The sequence below is a fragment of the Labrus mixtus genome, chromosome 8 (genome assembly GCF_963584025.1).
Source record: "Labrus mixtus chromosome 8, fLabMix1.1, whole genome shotgun sequence".
Lineage (NCBI taxonomy): Eukaryota > Metazoa > Chordata > Actinopteri > Labriformes > Labridae > Labrus > Labrus mixtus.
This window is the reverse complement of record NC_083619.1, coordinates 22,260,890-22,274,004: the sequence shown is the minus strand read 5'-3', so window position 1 is coordinate 22,274,004 and position 13,115 is coordinate 22,260,890. Positions and strand designations below refer to the sequence as shown.

General features: G+C 43.5%; 1 protein-coding gene across 5 annotated transcripts in view; it reads right to left on the bottom strand.

Annotated features, from left to right (window-relative positions):
- The window catches only part of LOC132979410 (microtubule cross-linking factor 1), a 68,774-nt gene that overhangs the window by 25,545 nt on the left and 30,114 nt on the right, over nt 1-13,115 (bottom strand). For all 5 annotated transcript variants that reach the window (XR_009674050.1, XM_061045178.1, XM_061045176.1 and 2 more), the window contains exons 4-6: nt 7,887-7,946; nt 6,408-7,781; nt 1,821-1,967 (exon numbers count right to left, since the gene is read on the bottom strand). Coding sequence is in view for 4 of the 5 variants with exons in the window: in XM_061045178.1 (XP_060901161.1) it covers nt 1,821-1,967; nt 6,408-7,781; nt 7,887-7,946 (1,581 nt within the window). In the remaining variant the exon portion in view is untranslated. The remainder of the gene's footprint in view (nt 1-1,820; nt 1,968-6,407; nt 7,782-7,886; nt 7,947-13,115) is intronic.

Genomic DNA, 13,115 nt, shown 5'->3' with positions numbered 1-13,115 from the left:
ACAATTTGGAAATTGCCGCAGTTTAAAAGGCGATTTCTGCCTTCTATCTGGGTTGCATCCTCCAACAGTAAGTTGAGCTGTTCAGTGTGTTCTGGACCCTGGATCACCTCCCTGTCAGCCCAATGTCAAATGCAAATCACCCAGGCCTACAGTGCAGCGCTAATCCTGCCATATCCAAGCTGCTTTTCCCATTCATTCATTCCCTCCCTCAGATTAGACTGCAGCAGAGAGCATGGGTACATAAAGAAATCCACATGAATGTGCCATAACTGTAATAGTAATGTGTCACATCAGCGCCGCCGGTACTCTACATTACATAACAACGGGCAAATTCTCTATGAACGCAAGCATGAGGCGGCGATTATGAATCAGAGTGTCCTGCCATTAAAGAGCCGGTTTAATAAACAGCCGAGTCAATGAAGGATTTAACAAATCTGAGCTGTTGCTGCAGTGCTGCCGCTCGCCTCTTTGATTGCGCTCTTTGATTGCGCTCTTTGATTTTATTGATTGTGCTCTTTGTGTGGGCGTTTAAACTGTACTGTGACACTTCTGTGTAAGCTGCACTCTTACATGCATTTATTCTGCTGAGTCGAGTCATGACAGTGCAACCGGTAGTGATGAACCGGTGCCAGAGGGCATCACTTACAGAGTGCACTGTGTGCAGACTCAGCTGTGATACACTCGGTGAATACATGCGCTGGAAGAGTTGATACACCGTCGCTGTGCATGGATGCTGCCTCACACTTTTAGAGGGCAACAAACCAACTACTTGCAGAACTTTAATTTTAATTTTAGCACAACATACAATTCAAAAATACAATGCAATGATAGAAAATCTAAATTCTTCTTAACTTTATATGATCTACTTCCTACCTCTTCAAAGGAGTAAATTAACCACAAAATGTCAAGGGGGGGACATGACAAGAATTTCAAAAGCAACAAGAAAATGTTAAACGAATAAATAAATAAAGATCAGTGGCTGTAGGAGTGAATATTCAGTGTGAAAGTAGAGCTGGTGAATGAAGTGAAATTGAGTGTAAAGCATCAAAAGATGATCGTGGCTGGAGTGTCACTAGACATGCTGGACTGAGTGGCATAGAGAAACCCCTGGAAATGTGATCCTCTGGTTTAACATAATCCACATGGATCTTGCATTGTGCCATAAAGCACACAAATAATGTGTTTAGGAAAGCTCCTTATGGCATTATCATAGTTAACAGAGGTGACTTCAAATGGATTAACATTGTGTATATTTCTTTGGTGAGGAATTCTTTGTTGTTTCTGGCAAATAAACTGTTAAATTAAACTCCTCAGAGTTGACCTATGAATGATAATCTTATAATTTCCTTCATTTTTGATTAAATATTTTTTTTTTACCCCCCATTGTGAACGGCTTCTCAGGCAAACAGATACTCCAAAAACAAACCACCGAAGCACCCAAAGCATGTTCTTTTATGTAATGCCCTTCAACTTCTAAACTTTTGCATCAGCAGCGTGACGACAGAATAATCATTTCAGTCATACATTTGTCTGTATTCCTCTTGTATCAATTGTTCGAAACAATAATGTATAATATTAAAACATGATTTGGGTGTTTTTGGAGCATCTATGGACACTGAAGAGCTACAGCAAACAATGGGGAACAATAGACACGTGGTTCTAAAAGAAATAAACCAGATTAGTCTTTCAATCAATTTGAAGGATTAGAGAATAGAGTCAAGATCGACAGAGGGCCTGTGGACTGGGCTTGTGGTTGAGCCACTGTCAACTCAGTCCTACAGGTGGAAGGCAGATGGAGGAGGGAGGGAGGAGGCACTGACCTCTGCTCTTAAAGCCAGGGGCCTGTGGTACCTAGTGAGTCCCGGGGCTCCCCTGCTCTGGGCCTGGCCCCCACCCTGGCTCTGGCTCTGGGGCTCCACGCCTCGCTCCTGTCCTAGACGCCACTCCAGCTCATCCCTCTGACCGGACTGTGAGTGACGTGGGGTGGGGAAGGGGAGGTGGGGAGGTGGGGGTGGGGGAGGTGTGGACGGTGGGTGAATGGGTTTGGGGGATAGGTGACAGGTGCAGGATACAGGGGTGCAGGAGGTGGTGGTGGTAGTGTGGGGGAGGGGGGGGGGGGGAGGACATGTGTGAGGTGGATCGTGGACAAACCAGACAAAAGACAACAAGCGGGGGTGAGGGGATGAGGGCAGAAAGCGGGCGGGGGGAAACAAACGAAAAAATAAAAACAGAAAATGGGTAAAGAATATAAGCAGAGAGGGGAAAATTAACTAACAGACTACACGGTGAGGAGAAGAACAAACGGACTAGAGTATGAAGAAAAGCGCAAAGAGAAAGACCAACTTAAAGATCACGGCGTATGAGAGAGATGAGAAGAGAACGAGAATGAGGATGAACAAAATCATGGGCTGAAACATCTGGCGGGAACACAAAGAGGAACAAAGAGAGGGAGTCGGGGGGTGGGGGGGGGGGGGGGGGGGAAGAATGCAAAACACTTGTTATGAAGCGCATGCAATGAGGGATACATGAGTCCAAACCAACAGCTGAGAGAAACCACAGCAGACTGCAGAGCGAGAGCTAGCACGCTAAAGGTTTATAACACATGCCTGCACAGCCGTGTGTGTGGTGGGAGCAGTCAGCTAAGGCTGAACGATGCACATTGTTTACAGACATTACAGCATTGTTAAAACACTGGACAACTTGAAGGCTTCACTTGAACTTTAACGCAGCACCATGCTAGTGGCCCTATTTTTTGTAGCCACGCACACTTCTGATTTTAGTAAGAGGGTTTTCTCCTAGCTAGCGTCTAACTTAATGCTTTTTGTAGCTAGAAAACACAGCTACAGACGTGTACAGCATTCACCAAAGAAATCAAACTGGAAACATGTTTTTAATTAGTCGGACTTTCACATCTTGAAATTATGAATTAGCGTCTTGTAAAGATTGGACAGTGTCCTTGTATATATGACAACATTATGTCTTGAATATCTTCTTGGATCATAAAAAGTGAGATTGTAAGGGCTGCACTTTTGAGTTTGTCACAACTAGAATAATATAAAATAAATAATTCAAATAAAGTGAGTAGAACTTTTTGACATTTCTTTGATACCAAGAGTCGTTTTGTAATTAGACCCAGGAGTCATAATCTTGAGGAAACACTTCTACACGATGATACAGTAAAGAATCTTAATCTTGTAATCGTGCATGTCACATTTCCAAGATACAGGAGTTAAAATTACCAGTAATCTTTACACAACATTACCAATATCTCTTGACTAAAACACCCACAAATTCTAATAATTTTCTGGTAAATTTGACTTAATGATGGCATGAAGATCTGAAAACCAGTGATCTGAAATGTGCAGGATGAACTGGTTATCTCGAGATCTGAAAGTCATACCTTCAAGAAAACAATATACAAATATTTTCATGACATCAGCGTAATAGATGTATTAGCCCCTATAATAACTGTAACACTATAACACTTTTTCAATGGTGAATGCCCTTTTAAAACATTTTCTGTTAATCATATTCCTGTTGCTGCAGTAACATTTCCTGCTCTGTAGTCTGTCATTTAATAATCTGTCATCGAATTCTGAGCAACCTCAACATCCCTAAATCAAGTAAACAGCGAATTCCTTTTGATCAGATTTGAGTTTTACAGCTCTGGTTAGCTTTGTTAGCAGGTTAGCTTTGACAGAAACCACCCAGCTTACCCCCGGACTAACTAGCGAGTCCTGCAAGCAGAGGAGCAAAGCAGAAAACCAGTCATTGGATAGCACAAGCATGGAGGCAGCTTCAGTCTATTATCTCTACAAGGCAGATTGAGGGGGAAGTGTTTGAGCAGCCGTTTGTTTTATTCAGTGCGACAGTCTGGCCGATTAGAGAAGATACCCAAGAAGCCTGCTTAGATCATGCAGCGCACAGATAATGAACCTGCTTTGGAAGAGTACACAGGATGTTGACATGTTGACTGAACAATAACAAAAAGCAGAAAGCCAGCCAGTGCAACTCACACGACGCCATGCAAGTCTTGCTGCTGGCTGTAGTCTCTTTGTTTTATGTACAACAAAGGTTATTTAAGACAGTGCTCACACATTCTTATAGTACATCTCCTTAGGAACTCTATTGATCTAACAATCCCATGTGTGTCTGTCTGTGTGTGCATGATGTCATGTTGTGCAAACATAATAGCTACACCATTTATGCGTCATTATGAGTCATACACATGATAGCATGGTGTAAAGCTGTAGAGGGAAAAAATATTTACCGAACTTCATCATGCAAGAGTTCACTATGTCAGGGAAAGTTTTGAAACAAGCTCAATGGGAGAAGCTGCTATGACTCCTTCAGTACTTACTCCATTCATACCAAGCACCCTCTCAAGCACCCTCTCTGGGCCCTGGCTGAGTGGGAAGCAGGGCGGCTGCAGACAGTGAGAGCAGGGAGAAGGAGGCAGGCAGGGCTGCTGGCCATGAGGATGTGCATGGAGATGCAGATGTGGATGCGGCTGCAGCAGAAAAGCGATGGTGGTGGAGTTGGATCGGGGGAGGGGTGGCGGTGGTGCCAGTGTGGTAGAGCTGGGTGGCTCATGTCACTGGCACTGGAGGGCTCGAGGTGTAAAGAATCTCTTAAAATCTACTTGCTTCTGAAGCTTTGAATGATTGGTTCAGATTTTTTTCAAGTCTATCCAACCTGTGTCATGTTGGTCTAATCCTTTCACTTTCCCATGTCCAACACTAAAGGATGAAGAAATGCAAAGGAACACTTGTCTTCCACTGTACCCATACTTTCCTCCAACGCCTACAACTTAGATTCAGAAATCGGTAAGGTTCGCCAGTGAATGCACCCCAGGGAATCAAATATTCAATTATCTATCCTTACTGACAAATCAAGAGCACCCATGCTTTTGTTCCACCTGTGTGCTGTTAAAAAACTGGACACCACCAACTGTCCTCGCTCTGTGTAAAATTGCTAGTATCAGTGAAAGTTAATGCATGGATTCAACTGTCTTGGTTGAAGCTGAACCTCAAAGGTATGCCAACAGGGACGCTGGTATAGCTCAGTTAGTAGAGCATGAATCCCACAAACAGAGGCTGGGATCTAGCAGCATCAACTTTGGGTTCAACTTCAACCCTTGGCCCTCTTTATGCTGGTCGTTCCTACTCTCTTTTCCATGTTTCCAAAAAAGGGACGCGTCCACTGGATGCAAAAGAGGTTAGGATGTACGCAGCTCTACAAGAGAATAACTCTTAATTCCCACTTGATTTATGACCTAAGTACACCTCAACTTCTTAAATACAGAGTAATGTTCATCTTTAAAATGAAAACCTGTTTGGAGTAAAATGGTGATTAAGCAGGGTTTGCTGGCTACACTTGATTGACAAGGGGCTACCATGGCAACCTGTTGCAACGAGTGTCCACACTCTCATCCAATTTTGGCCACGACTGACTCAAAACAGCCCTGAACGAAATCAACTCAAAGCTCAAAACTAAAGGCTTCATAAAGGTTGTCGGCAGCTTTAATACAGTCTGTAATCTCAACATGGAACACTCATCCAGTGAAACACGGAGAGGGTTTTCTGTTATACAATAAAATCTCTGGCTTTTTGTAGACACCCACTCAATTTGGCTTACACAAAAAACTCCTTGACCCTTAAATTAGCTTCAGCTGACATTTAAAGAGCACTACCTGAGTTTTGCATTGGCCTCTTGCTACATTGCCAGACTTTTCATGACAAATATTACACTGAACAAAGCACAAAAATGAATTAAAGGGAAGCAAAGCGATTATCTTTTATGCAAGCCTTCTTCTTCCTCATCAAATCTGTTGGCTATATCACCCAGAAAGCAATTTTCCCCTTTAATTCTCACAGCAGAGTCACAAAGCTGACATTATGGAGAGACGGAGTGATTACGACGACCCATAAATCACTCAAAGTGTGTACGGGTGTGTGATATTAAATAAAGATAGACTTGAAAAAATCTGAACCTTTAAGCTAAGCTTCATAAGATTCCCATTAACAGCCATGCTGGAGACAGTTTGCATTCAGCTCACTATGTATGTCACTGTCACTGTCTTTAATTAAAACAGATGTTTTTGCTCTTTTAGTTTATCTTGGCCTTAAAATGTTCAACTAATGACTGCACGCCTGGGACCGTTTAATCAAACTTAAGTGAATTTTCATATTTGCTAGAACACAGGTGGGTTTTTATAGCTTTAGATTAACATCTGGATTCTGAATGCTACCTGATTTTATAAACTAAGGGCGTCCTCCCTAATTATGTATCTTCCTCTTTTTATGCAAAAGAAGAAAGCAGCCACATAAGGAAAACATAAATGTACTGAAAGATGTCACCTTGAAAACTAAATAAAAGGTAAGAGGCGGTCTATCCATTGGACTCACCTGGAAGTCCGTCGCGAGGTCCCTTCCGAAAGTGCCGATGGGAGAGTCTCGGGACATGGACGTGACCGTGGACAGGAAGCTGCTGGACTCTGTGAGGTTTGGCATGGGTGACAGATCGTCCGTCCTGTCTCTCAGCCCTTCCCCTACGTGGTCCAGCTTCTCCATGAAGATGTGCAGCTCTGTGCGGAAAGCCTTCATGCGAGTGTTGATGGTATCGAGGACCTGGGTGTCTGGTTTGTTTCCAGACGCCGCTCCTCCTTCCACACCGTCACCTGTTGTCACCAGCAGCCGGCCCTCAAAGATCAGACTGTCCGTGTCTGTGATCAGACGGTCCACTGTCTTCCCGAGCCTGTCCGCCTCGCGTTTTACGTTGGTGAAGGACTCCCGCTCTTCCCTCCTGCGGTTGGCCAGTTCAGTGGCGCTGAGCTCGCTGCCATCTGAGGGTTTGATACTTCCGAACCCCGAGGTGGTTGTTGTTTTCTCAAACAGGTCTTCGGAGTCGCTCTCCCCTCCGATAGGGCCCTCCCTCTTTGGATGGAGGAGAAGAAGTCGGCCTGCCTCTTCTTCGTCAGCAGCGTCTCTTCTGCCGGCATCACTGTCTGCGTCGCTGTCTCGTGGGCTACCTGTACGAAGGCCGAGGTGAGCAGCCAGGTCGCAGCGCTGCACGTTGGACATGAGCACTCGGTTCTCGTACTGCAGCTTCATCACCTTCCCACTCAGCTCATTGATCTGCATCCTGGCTGATTTGAGCTCCTCCATCATCAGCCCGCTGCTCGAGCCGTTACCGTTCCCACCAGGTTTAAATAATCCTCCCTCACTGCCCTCCTCGCCGATAGTGCTACTCGGACCGAACTTGAAGCGATTGAGTTCAGAAGTCAGCTGCCTGTTGTGGTCCTCGATCTCTGAGATGGAGCGCCGCAGCAGCTCAGCCTCCTCCTCCACAAACTGAAGGTGGCGCCGCAGCTCATTTGCAGACTCCAGCGGGTCACTTCCATACGGCGACGAGGGCATGCTGGAGAAAGGCTCCCGTCCGAAGCAGTCTCTTTCATACTGACAGCGAATGTCCTCATTCTCAGATCGCAGGCTGCGGTTCTCCACCTCCAGCTCCACAATCTTCCTGCCCAGGATGTTCGCCTCCTCCTCCACCAGTTTGAGCCGTAGCCGCAACTCAGCTTCTCGCGTGGTATGAGGACCACCACCAGCGCACTCGGCCAGGGGGAGAGGACTATCCACGTCCCCGTAAACTGACTTATACTTCTGCAGCTCCTGCTCCAGCTCGTCCTTCTCTCGGCCGAGCTTCGCCATCTTTTTTCTCATCAGGCTGGACTCCTCCTTGGAGAACTGGAGCTGGCACCTGAGGTCTGCACTGTCATCCTAGAAGGGTGATAGAGAATAAAAACGTAACACATTTTAGAGGGATAAAGGTTTTCCACTTATGGAGAAAAATAGAACAGTAATCATAGTTTTGAGTTTTCTTACCTGACCAGTGGACTTCTTGTCTTTAAATGTTTCCCTGCTCCCTCGCCTCCTCAATGCAGTCTGTCAAAGAACAAAGATAAACTATGTTAAACTCTTAAAATATCATTTGTTTTTCCAACATTCAGGAGTGCTGCAAGAAGAAAGCAGATTATTATGCATATCAGCACATCAATGAAAGCAATAAAAGGAGCTTAGAAAATGTTATAAGCTGATAGAGATATTCCCATACATCACAATGTCAGTGTTTATACACACATGCACAAAAAGAGATCATCATAATAATAATGATTACTACAGAAGAACACTGATGCAGTGTCTGCTAACATAATGCAAACGTATCTGCATGAAGCTGACTGTGCAAAAGGGCTGACGAACATTCGTCTATGTGGCTGTCTTACGTAACATTTCCATCATCAGGTCAAAGCCAAGTCCGATGATGAGGACGTATTTAGTATTTGACATAATTACAGAGCGAGTCATTCACACAGAAGAGGTAATAGCCTGTATCACACAGCAACATCTGTTTACCACATCAGTCTCAAGATGACCGAGTGGACAGGCAGAATGGACGCACACGACATGAGATCTATTTGTTGCAGTAAGTAAATCTTCACATAAGACCATTTGAATCAGTATTTATTTAATTCATAACCCTAAGAGGACGGATGATGAGAACGTTCTGTCGTGTCTTTTAATGTATGATGCACCAGGGAGCTCCAGATCCCCATTCAGAGATCAGTGTGACAGACGTCTTATCCCGGCTCAGATTCAGTGACACATGGCGCTTCAGCAGCGCTCTGGGAGGGGGAAAGCATCTGCCTGTCCAGCGGGGAAATCTGTCCTGTAGCCAATACTACACATTGCACGCAAAGCCCGGATAAAGCAGGCCCTTCTGCACACCAGCTTAGCCTTAGCCACTAATAAAAAATAAAAAAATCATTCATTTTTATCAAGTGTGTGTGCTTTCTCCCAACAGTGGCTGCAGCTCTACAGAACATGGAGGGGTCAGGATGGACAAGCGTCGAGAGGAAATGAAGACAGGAGGAGAGACAGGAAGAGGAAGAAATCCCCGTCTGCATAAGCAGAGTGCACAGATTTGAAATCAGAACCCTTTTTCCAGGAACAGATCGCTCTCCCCGCACAGTTATTTAAAGGTTCTGGTGATCAGTTAAGCCGCGCTCCTTTCTAGGAAGCATAACTTGATATTAATAATTCTGATCTCTGGGTAGCAATAACATTTCACGATGTCCCCCGACTTCAATTTCTAATGACATGATACGGGGAAATACGCAGCAACGCAGCATATCTGAGGAGCCAGAGGTAGTGCATGGTTGGGTTTTCGCTCGATGAATGACTGACGAAAAGGACGATAATCCAAATTGATGTTTCTAAATCCATAATTCGACTAATAACTTTGCCAAAACTTTTCTTCTGAGGAGTTGATCACAGAACACTGAAGTCTTCGATTTGTTTCGTTCTCAAGTATTTGAACTTTTAAGATTCACAGATGGTGTGTAAGAAAAAAAACCTTTATTCTCAGCTAGAATAATCATGACACATAGTAATAATAAAGTTTATTTGTACAGCACATGTCAAAACCATCATAACAAAGTGCTTTACTAAACATTAAAAGCCCAAGAATAAAACACTGAAAAGTGAAGGATTAAAACCTGAAAACAAACTGAAAATGAAACAACCTAAAAACCTGTCTGAATGAAAGAATAAATGATGATTAACATAGAAGAAGAAGCTGTTATATAATTGGAGCAGATTCCTGAAACAGATTAATATTGAACAAGTCATTTAAAAAAAGGCTACATATGGTTTTCACATTATATGCATTAAGACCAGAGGGGTCATGCCCCTTCAACTGGGGGGATTGGAGCCCCCTCAGATTTTTTTAAATTACCAGAGCTTTAGAAAAGTACAGTTCTTCAGTCTTATTTTTAACCAGAAGTTGCTGCAAGTGTAAATGAGAGAGCACAAACACATTAGCAACACATGCAGGAGTTTGCATTTGTTTTGCAATATAAAACAAAGAAATCACCCAGTATGAGGTGCCAAGGACTTCTTCTTTTGTTGGCGTGGTATTGAAACAGGGTTAGAAAAAGGTTGATTTTTTCCTTTGATTTACTGAGTCTGTTTGCCATCTAAGAAGCTGTCTGTTCACTGTGCATAGATTTATAAATGCACTCACATTTTAATCATCATTTGTCCTTTCATCATTTCACCAGAAACAGATGTGATAGAGCTATTTGTACTCATGAAGTCCATCTTTTGATTTGCTCATAATTTGTATTCTTGAAAGAGATTCATGTGAAGAAAAACTGAATGATTCTGTCATTGTTAACCTTCTTGCTTTGAATTTCCACTTACAGGGTGGATTACATTTGTTTTAAACAGAATAAAACTGTGCTTGAGCTGCTGCTTTTTAAGTAAACAAAGGTCTTCTTTGACTTCTCTCCCATTTCTACTTTAAAGCAAAGGGTTCACTGTATGAGCCCTGTTGCCAGCCAAAAAATTGAAAATAGAGCAGCAGGACAGAGTGAATCATTCATGGCCAGACCGACGGAAAGTGTGAGGGTGAACCTGTTTTGCCCGGAGCATGGACGGACCTTGACTCAGTCTCTGGCTCTGAGACAGGAAGGGAGCGCCGAAACATGAACATAACCACACTGCGGGCAGCCAGAGTCACAGAGGGAGCTGTGTGCCACTTATTTTATGTATGTTTGATGAACTGAAATCTGTTGCCTTTTTCACCTTCATTTTTTTTGCACGAGAAGTTCCCCGAAGCACTGAATACAATGTCGAGTCCGCAGAGAATGTATGTAGACGGACTGAAAAGCGTTTTCTCTAAGGTGATTTTCAAGATCAATATCTTCTCATGTTTCTTTGATGAACATGCTTTTAAGGAAAAACAGAATTTCTGAGTGTTTAGCGTCTGTGTTTGCCCTTTTGTTGCCTTCACAGTCTGTTTGAAGTTTCTGTTACCGATCCAAATTCAACCTCTGTGCTGGTGCAAAGACGGAAAATCCACTCCGAGCTGAATGCAGATGGATTGATGCTAGATGGAGATTTCTGGAGCCTGGTATCAATTACATGTCTGACATGTTTGATCTCGTCACGGCTCGTTTTCGTTTTCTCTTCGAAGACAAGTAAACAATTTTGTTTACTTCCATATTGAACTTGTCAAATTCAGTTTTCTACGTGTAAAGAATAGTAGCATGTCAACATGACAGAGCCTCAGGAATCCTCTACAAGACTAAAATGATCTTTATGGGATGATGACAGACTGTAATTCACTGTTTACTTGACTTATTTATTCACCGGCTAAATCAGACTGTGAATCCAAACCTATCCCAGTTGCCCCTCCCCCTCCCCCTTACTGGTCCAGTCCCGGCTTTGTGTCTGTGTCAGTATCTCCAACACCAGTCGTGCTTTAATTCCCAGCCCTGGTGACAAGGCTAATCTCTCTGGGGAGACAGCGGATTAGGCTGCATCTTGTGTAAAGCGCCGCAAAACTCCAGACAGCCACAACCAGGGATCCCTGTTCACCGTGTACACACGTTCGAACTACAAGGAACAACTGTGTTATCAGAGATATAAGGAATTGAAAACACACTGATAAATTGCATGTAAAAGTCTGAGCAGTCTGCAGTCTGAGCCCTTAACATAGGTCAGTATTAAGGGTGGGAAGCGCAGCGTAACTCATGGTATGATACGGTGCATGCTACCAAAAATATCACAAAACAGGGATTCTGCAATACAGTACTTGATGAATTGCAAGTCAATCATATGATGACACGTCGTGATATCTGAATAACTGAAGAATACAAAATGCCCCCAAAAACGGTCAAATGCAGGATTCATATATTTATTTGTTTCATCCTTTTACCTCTTTCAGTGAAAACAAAAATATTGCCATATCCATCTTTTGTCCCACTCTTCTTCACTTTGCAAAATGAATAACCAACGAACTGGAAATGTGGCGCTGGTGGCGCAGTGGTTAGAGCGCGCGCCCCATGTATGGAGGCTGTCGTCTCAAGCGGGGGCGGGCCCGGGTTCACTTCCCACCTGTGGCCTCTTTCCCGCATGTCATTCCCCACTCTCTCTCCCTGATTTCCAACTCTGTCCACTGTCCTGTCTCTCCATTAAAGGCACAAAAAGCCCCCAAAAAATCTTTAAAAAAAAAATCAAAACACTTTATATTTATTTTTTTGTTCAATCTGGACTGTTACAAACACACCTAAACAAAGCAGCAACCTCCAGTGTTGATAAATGAAGACGACGCGGAAGTGCAAAATCTTGCAGTTTGTCCAGGGTCCACTTGAGGCTGGCTGCAGAAGCACCAGAAGTTACTTACACACCCCAGACGAAGCCTGTTTTTACAGCTGGAATCAACATGTTTACAGCCTGGTACAAAAACCGAAATGTTTCTGATTAGCTCATGTCCTGCTCAGCACACGCTGTACAGGGGGTGAACTTTTTGATAACTCATCCTTTTTATGTTTTATGAAGGAGAAGTGTTTTTCACAATAAGGGGTGTAGGTGACCTGATTGACAGGTGAGTGCGATGTAATGGTTTGTCAAGCGGTTCAAAACCTGCCTCAGTGTTTCGTAAGGTTGACTGAAAGTTAGTTTCGTCCATTCATATTTTCAGTCCATGACCTAAACATCCTTTAATAAAGCTGAAAACAGAACAAGGGGTAATCCATCGTTTGGCCACGTAGCATAAGTTATGTTAGGCTAATGTCACGTTTACTTTGAATGAACTCAAACAACAACATTAACGTTTAAACTCGACAAATTGTTTTGGAGAGTAAGCTGCTGAAAATGTCAGAAATGCTAAAGGGATTTCCCAAAGTCCTCTGGTGGATTTGCCTCTAAATGTAATGGCATACAAGAGAGTTCAGACTTGAGTTTTGGTCGAGTTACCCCCTCATACTCCCACAATCCTAATCGCTCTGTACAGCATCAATAAGATTAGAGTTTCACAAAGAGAGGTCACGTAAACAGTGCAATGGGAGACACAGAAGGGCAGGTTAACTGTAACAGATGGTCTATCCCTCCATACTGAAGGACCTACAAGCTAAACACTAAACCTCATCCTGAGTGACAACTGCTCTCTGACATTGAACCTTTGACACTGACTGTATGGTGAAGTGTAAACAGGACAAGTGTGTCCATCACAAATTTACATCTATCTATAATTTCCCTTTGATGCCCTAA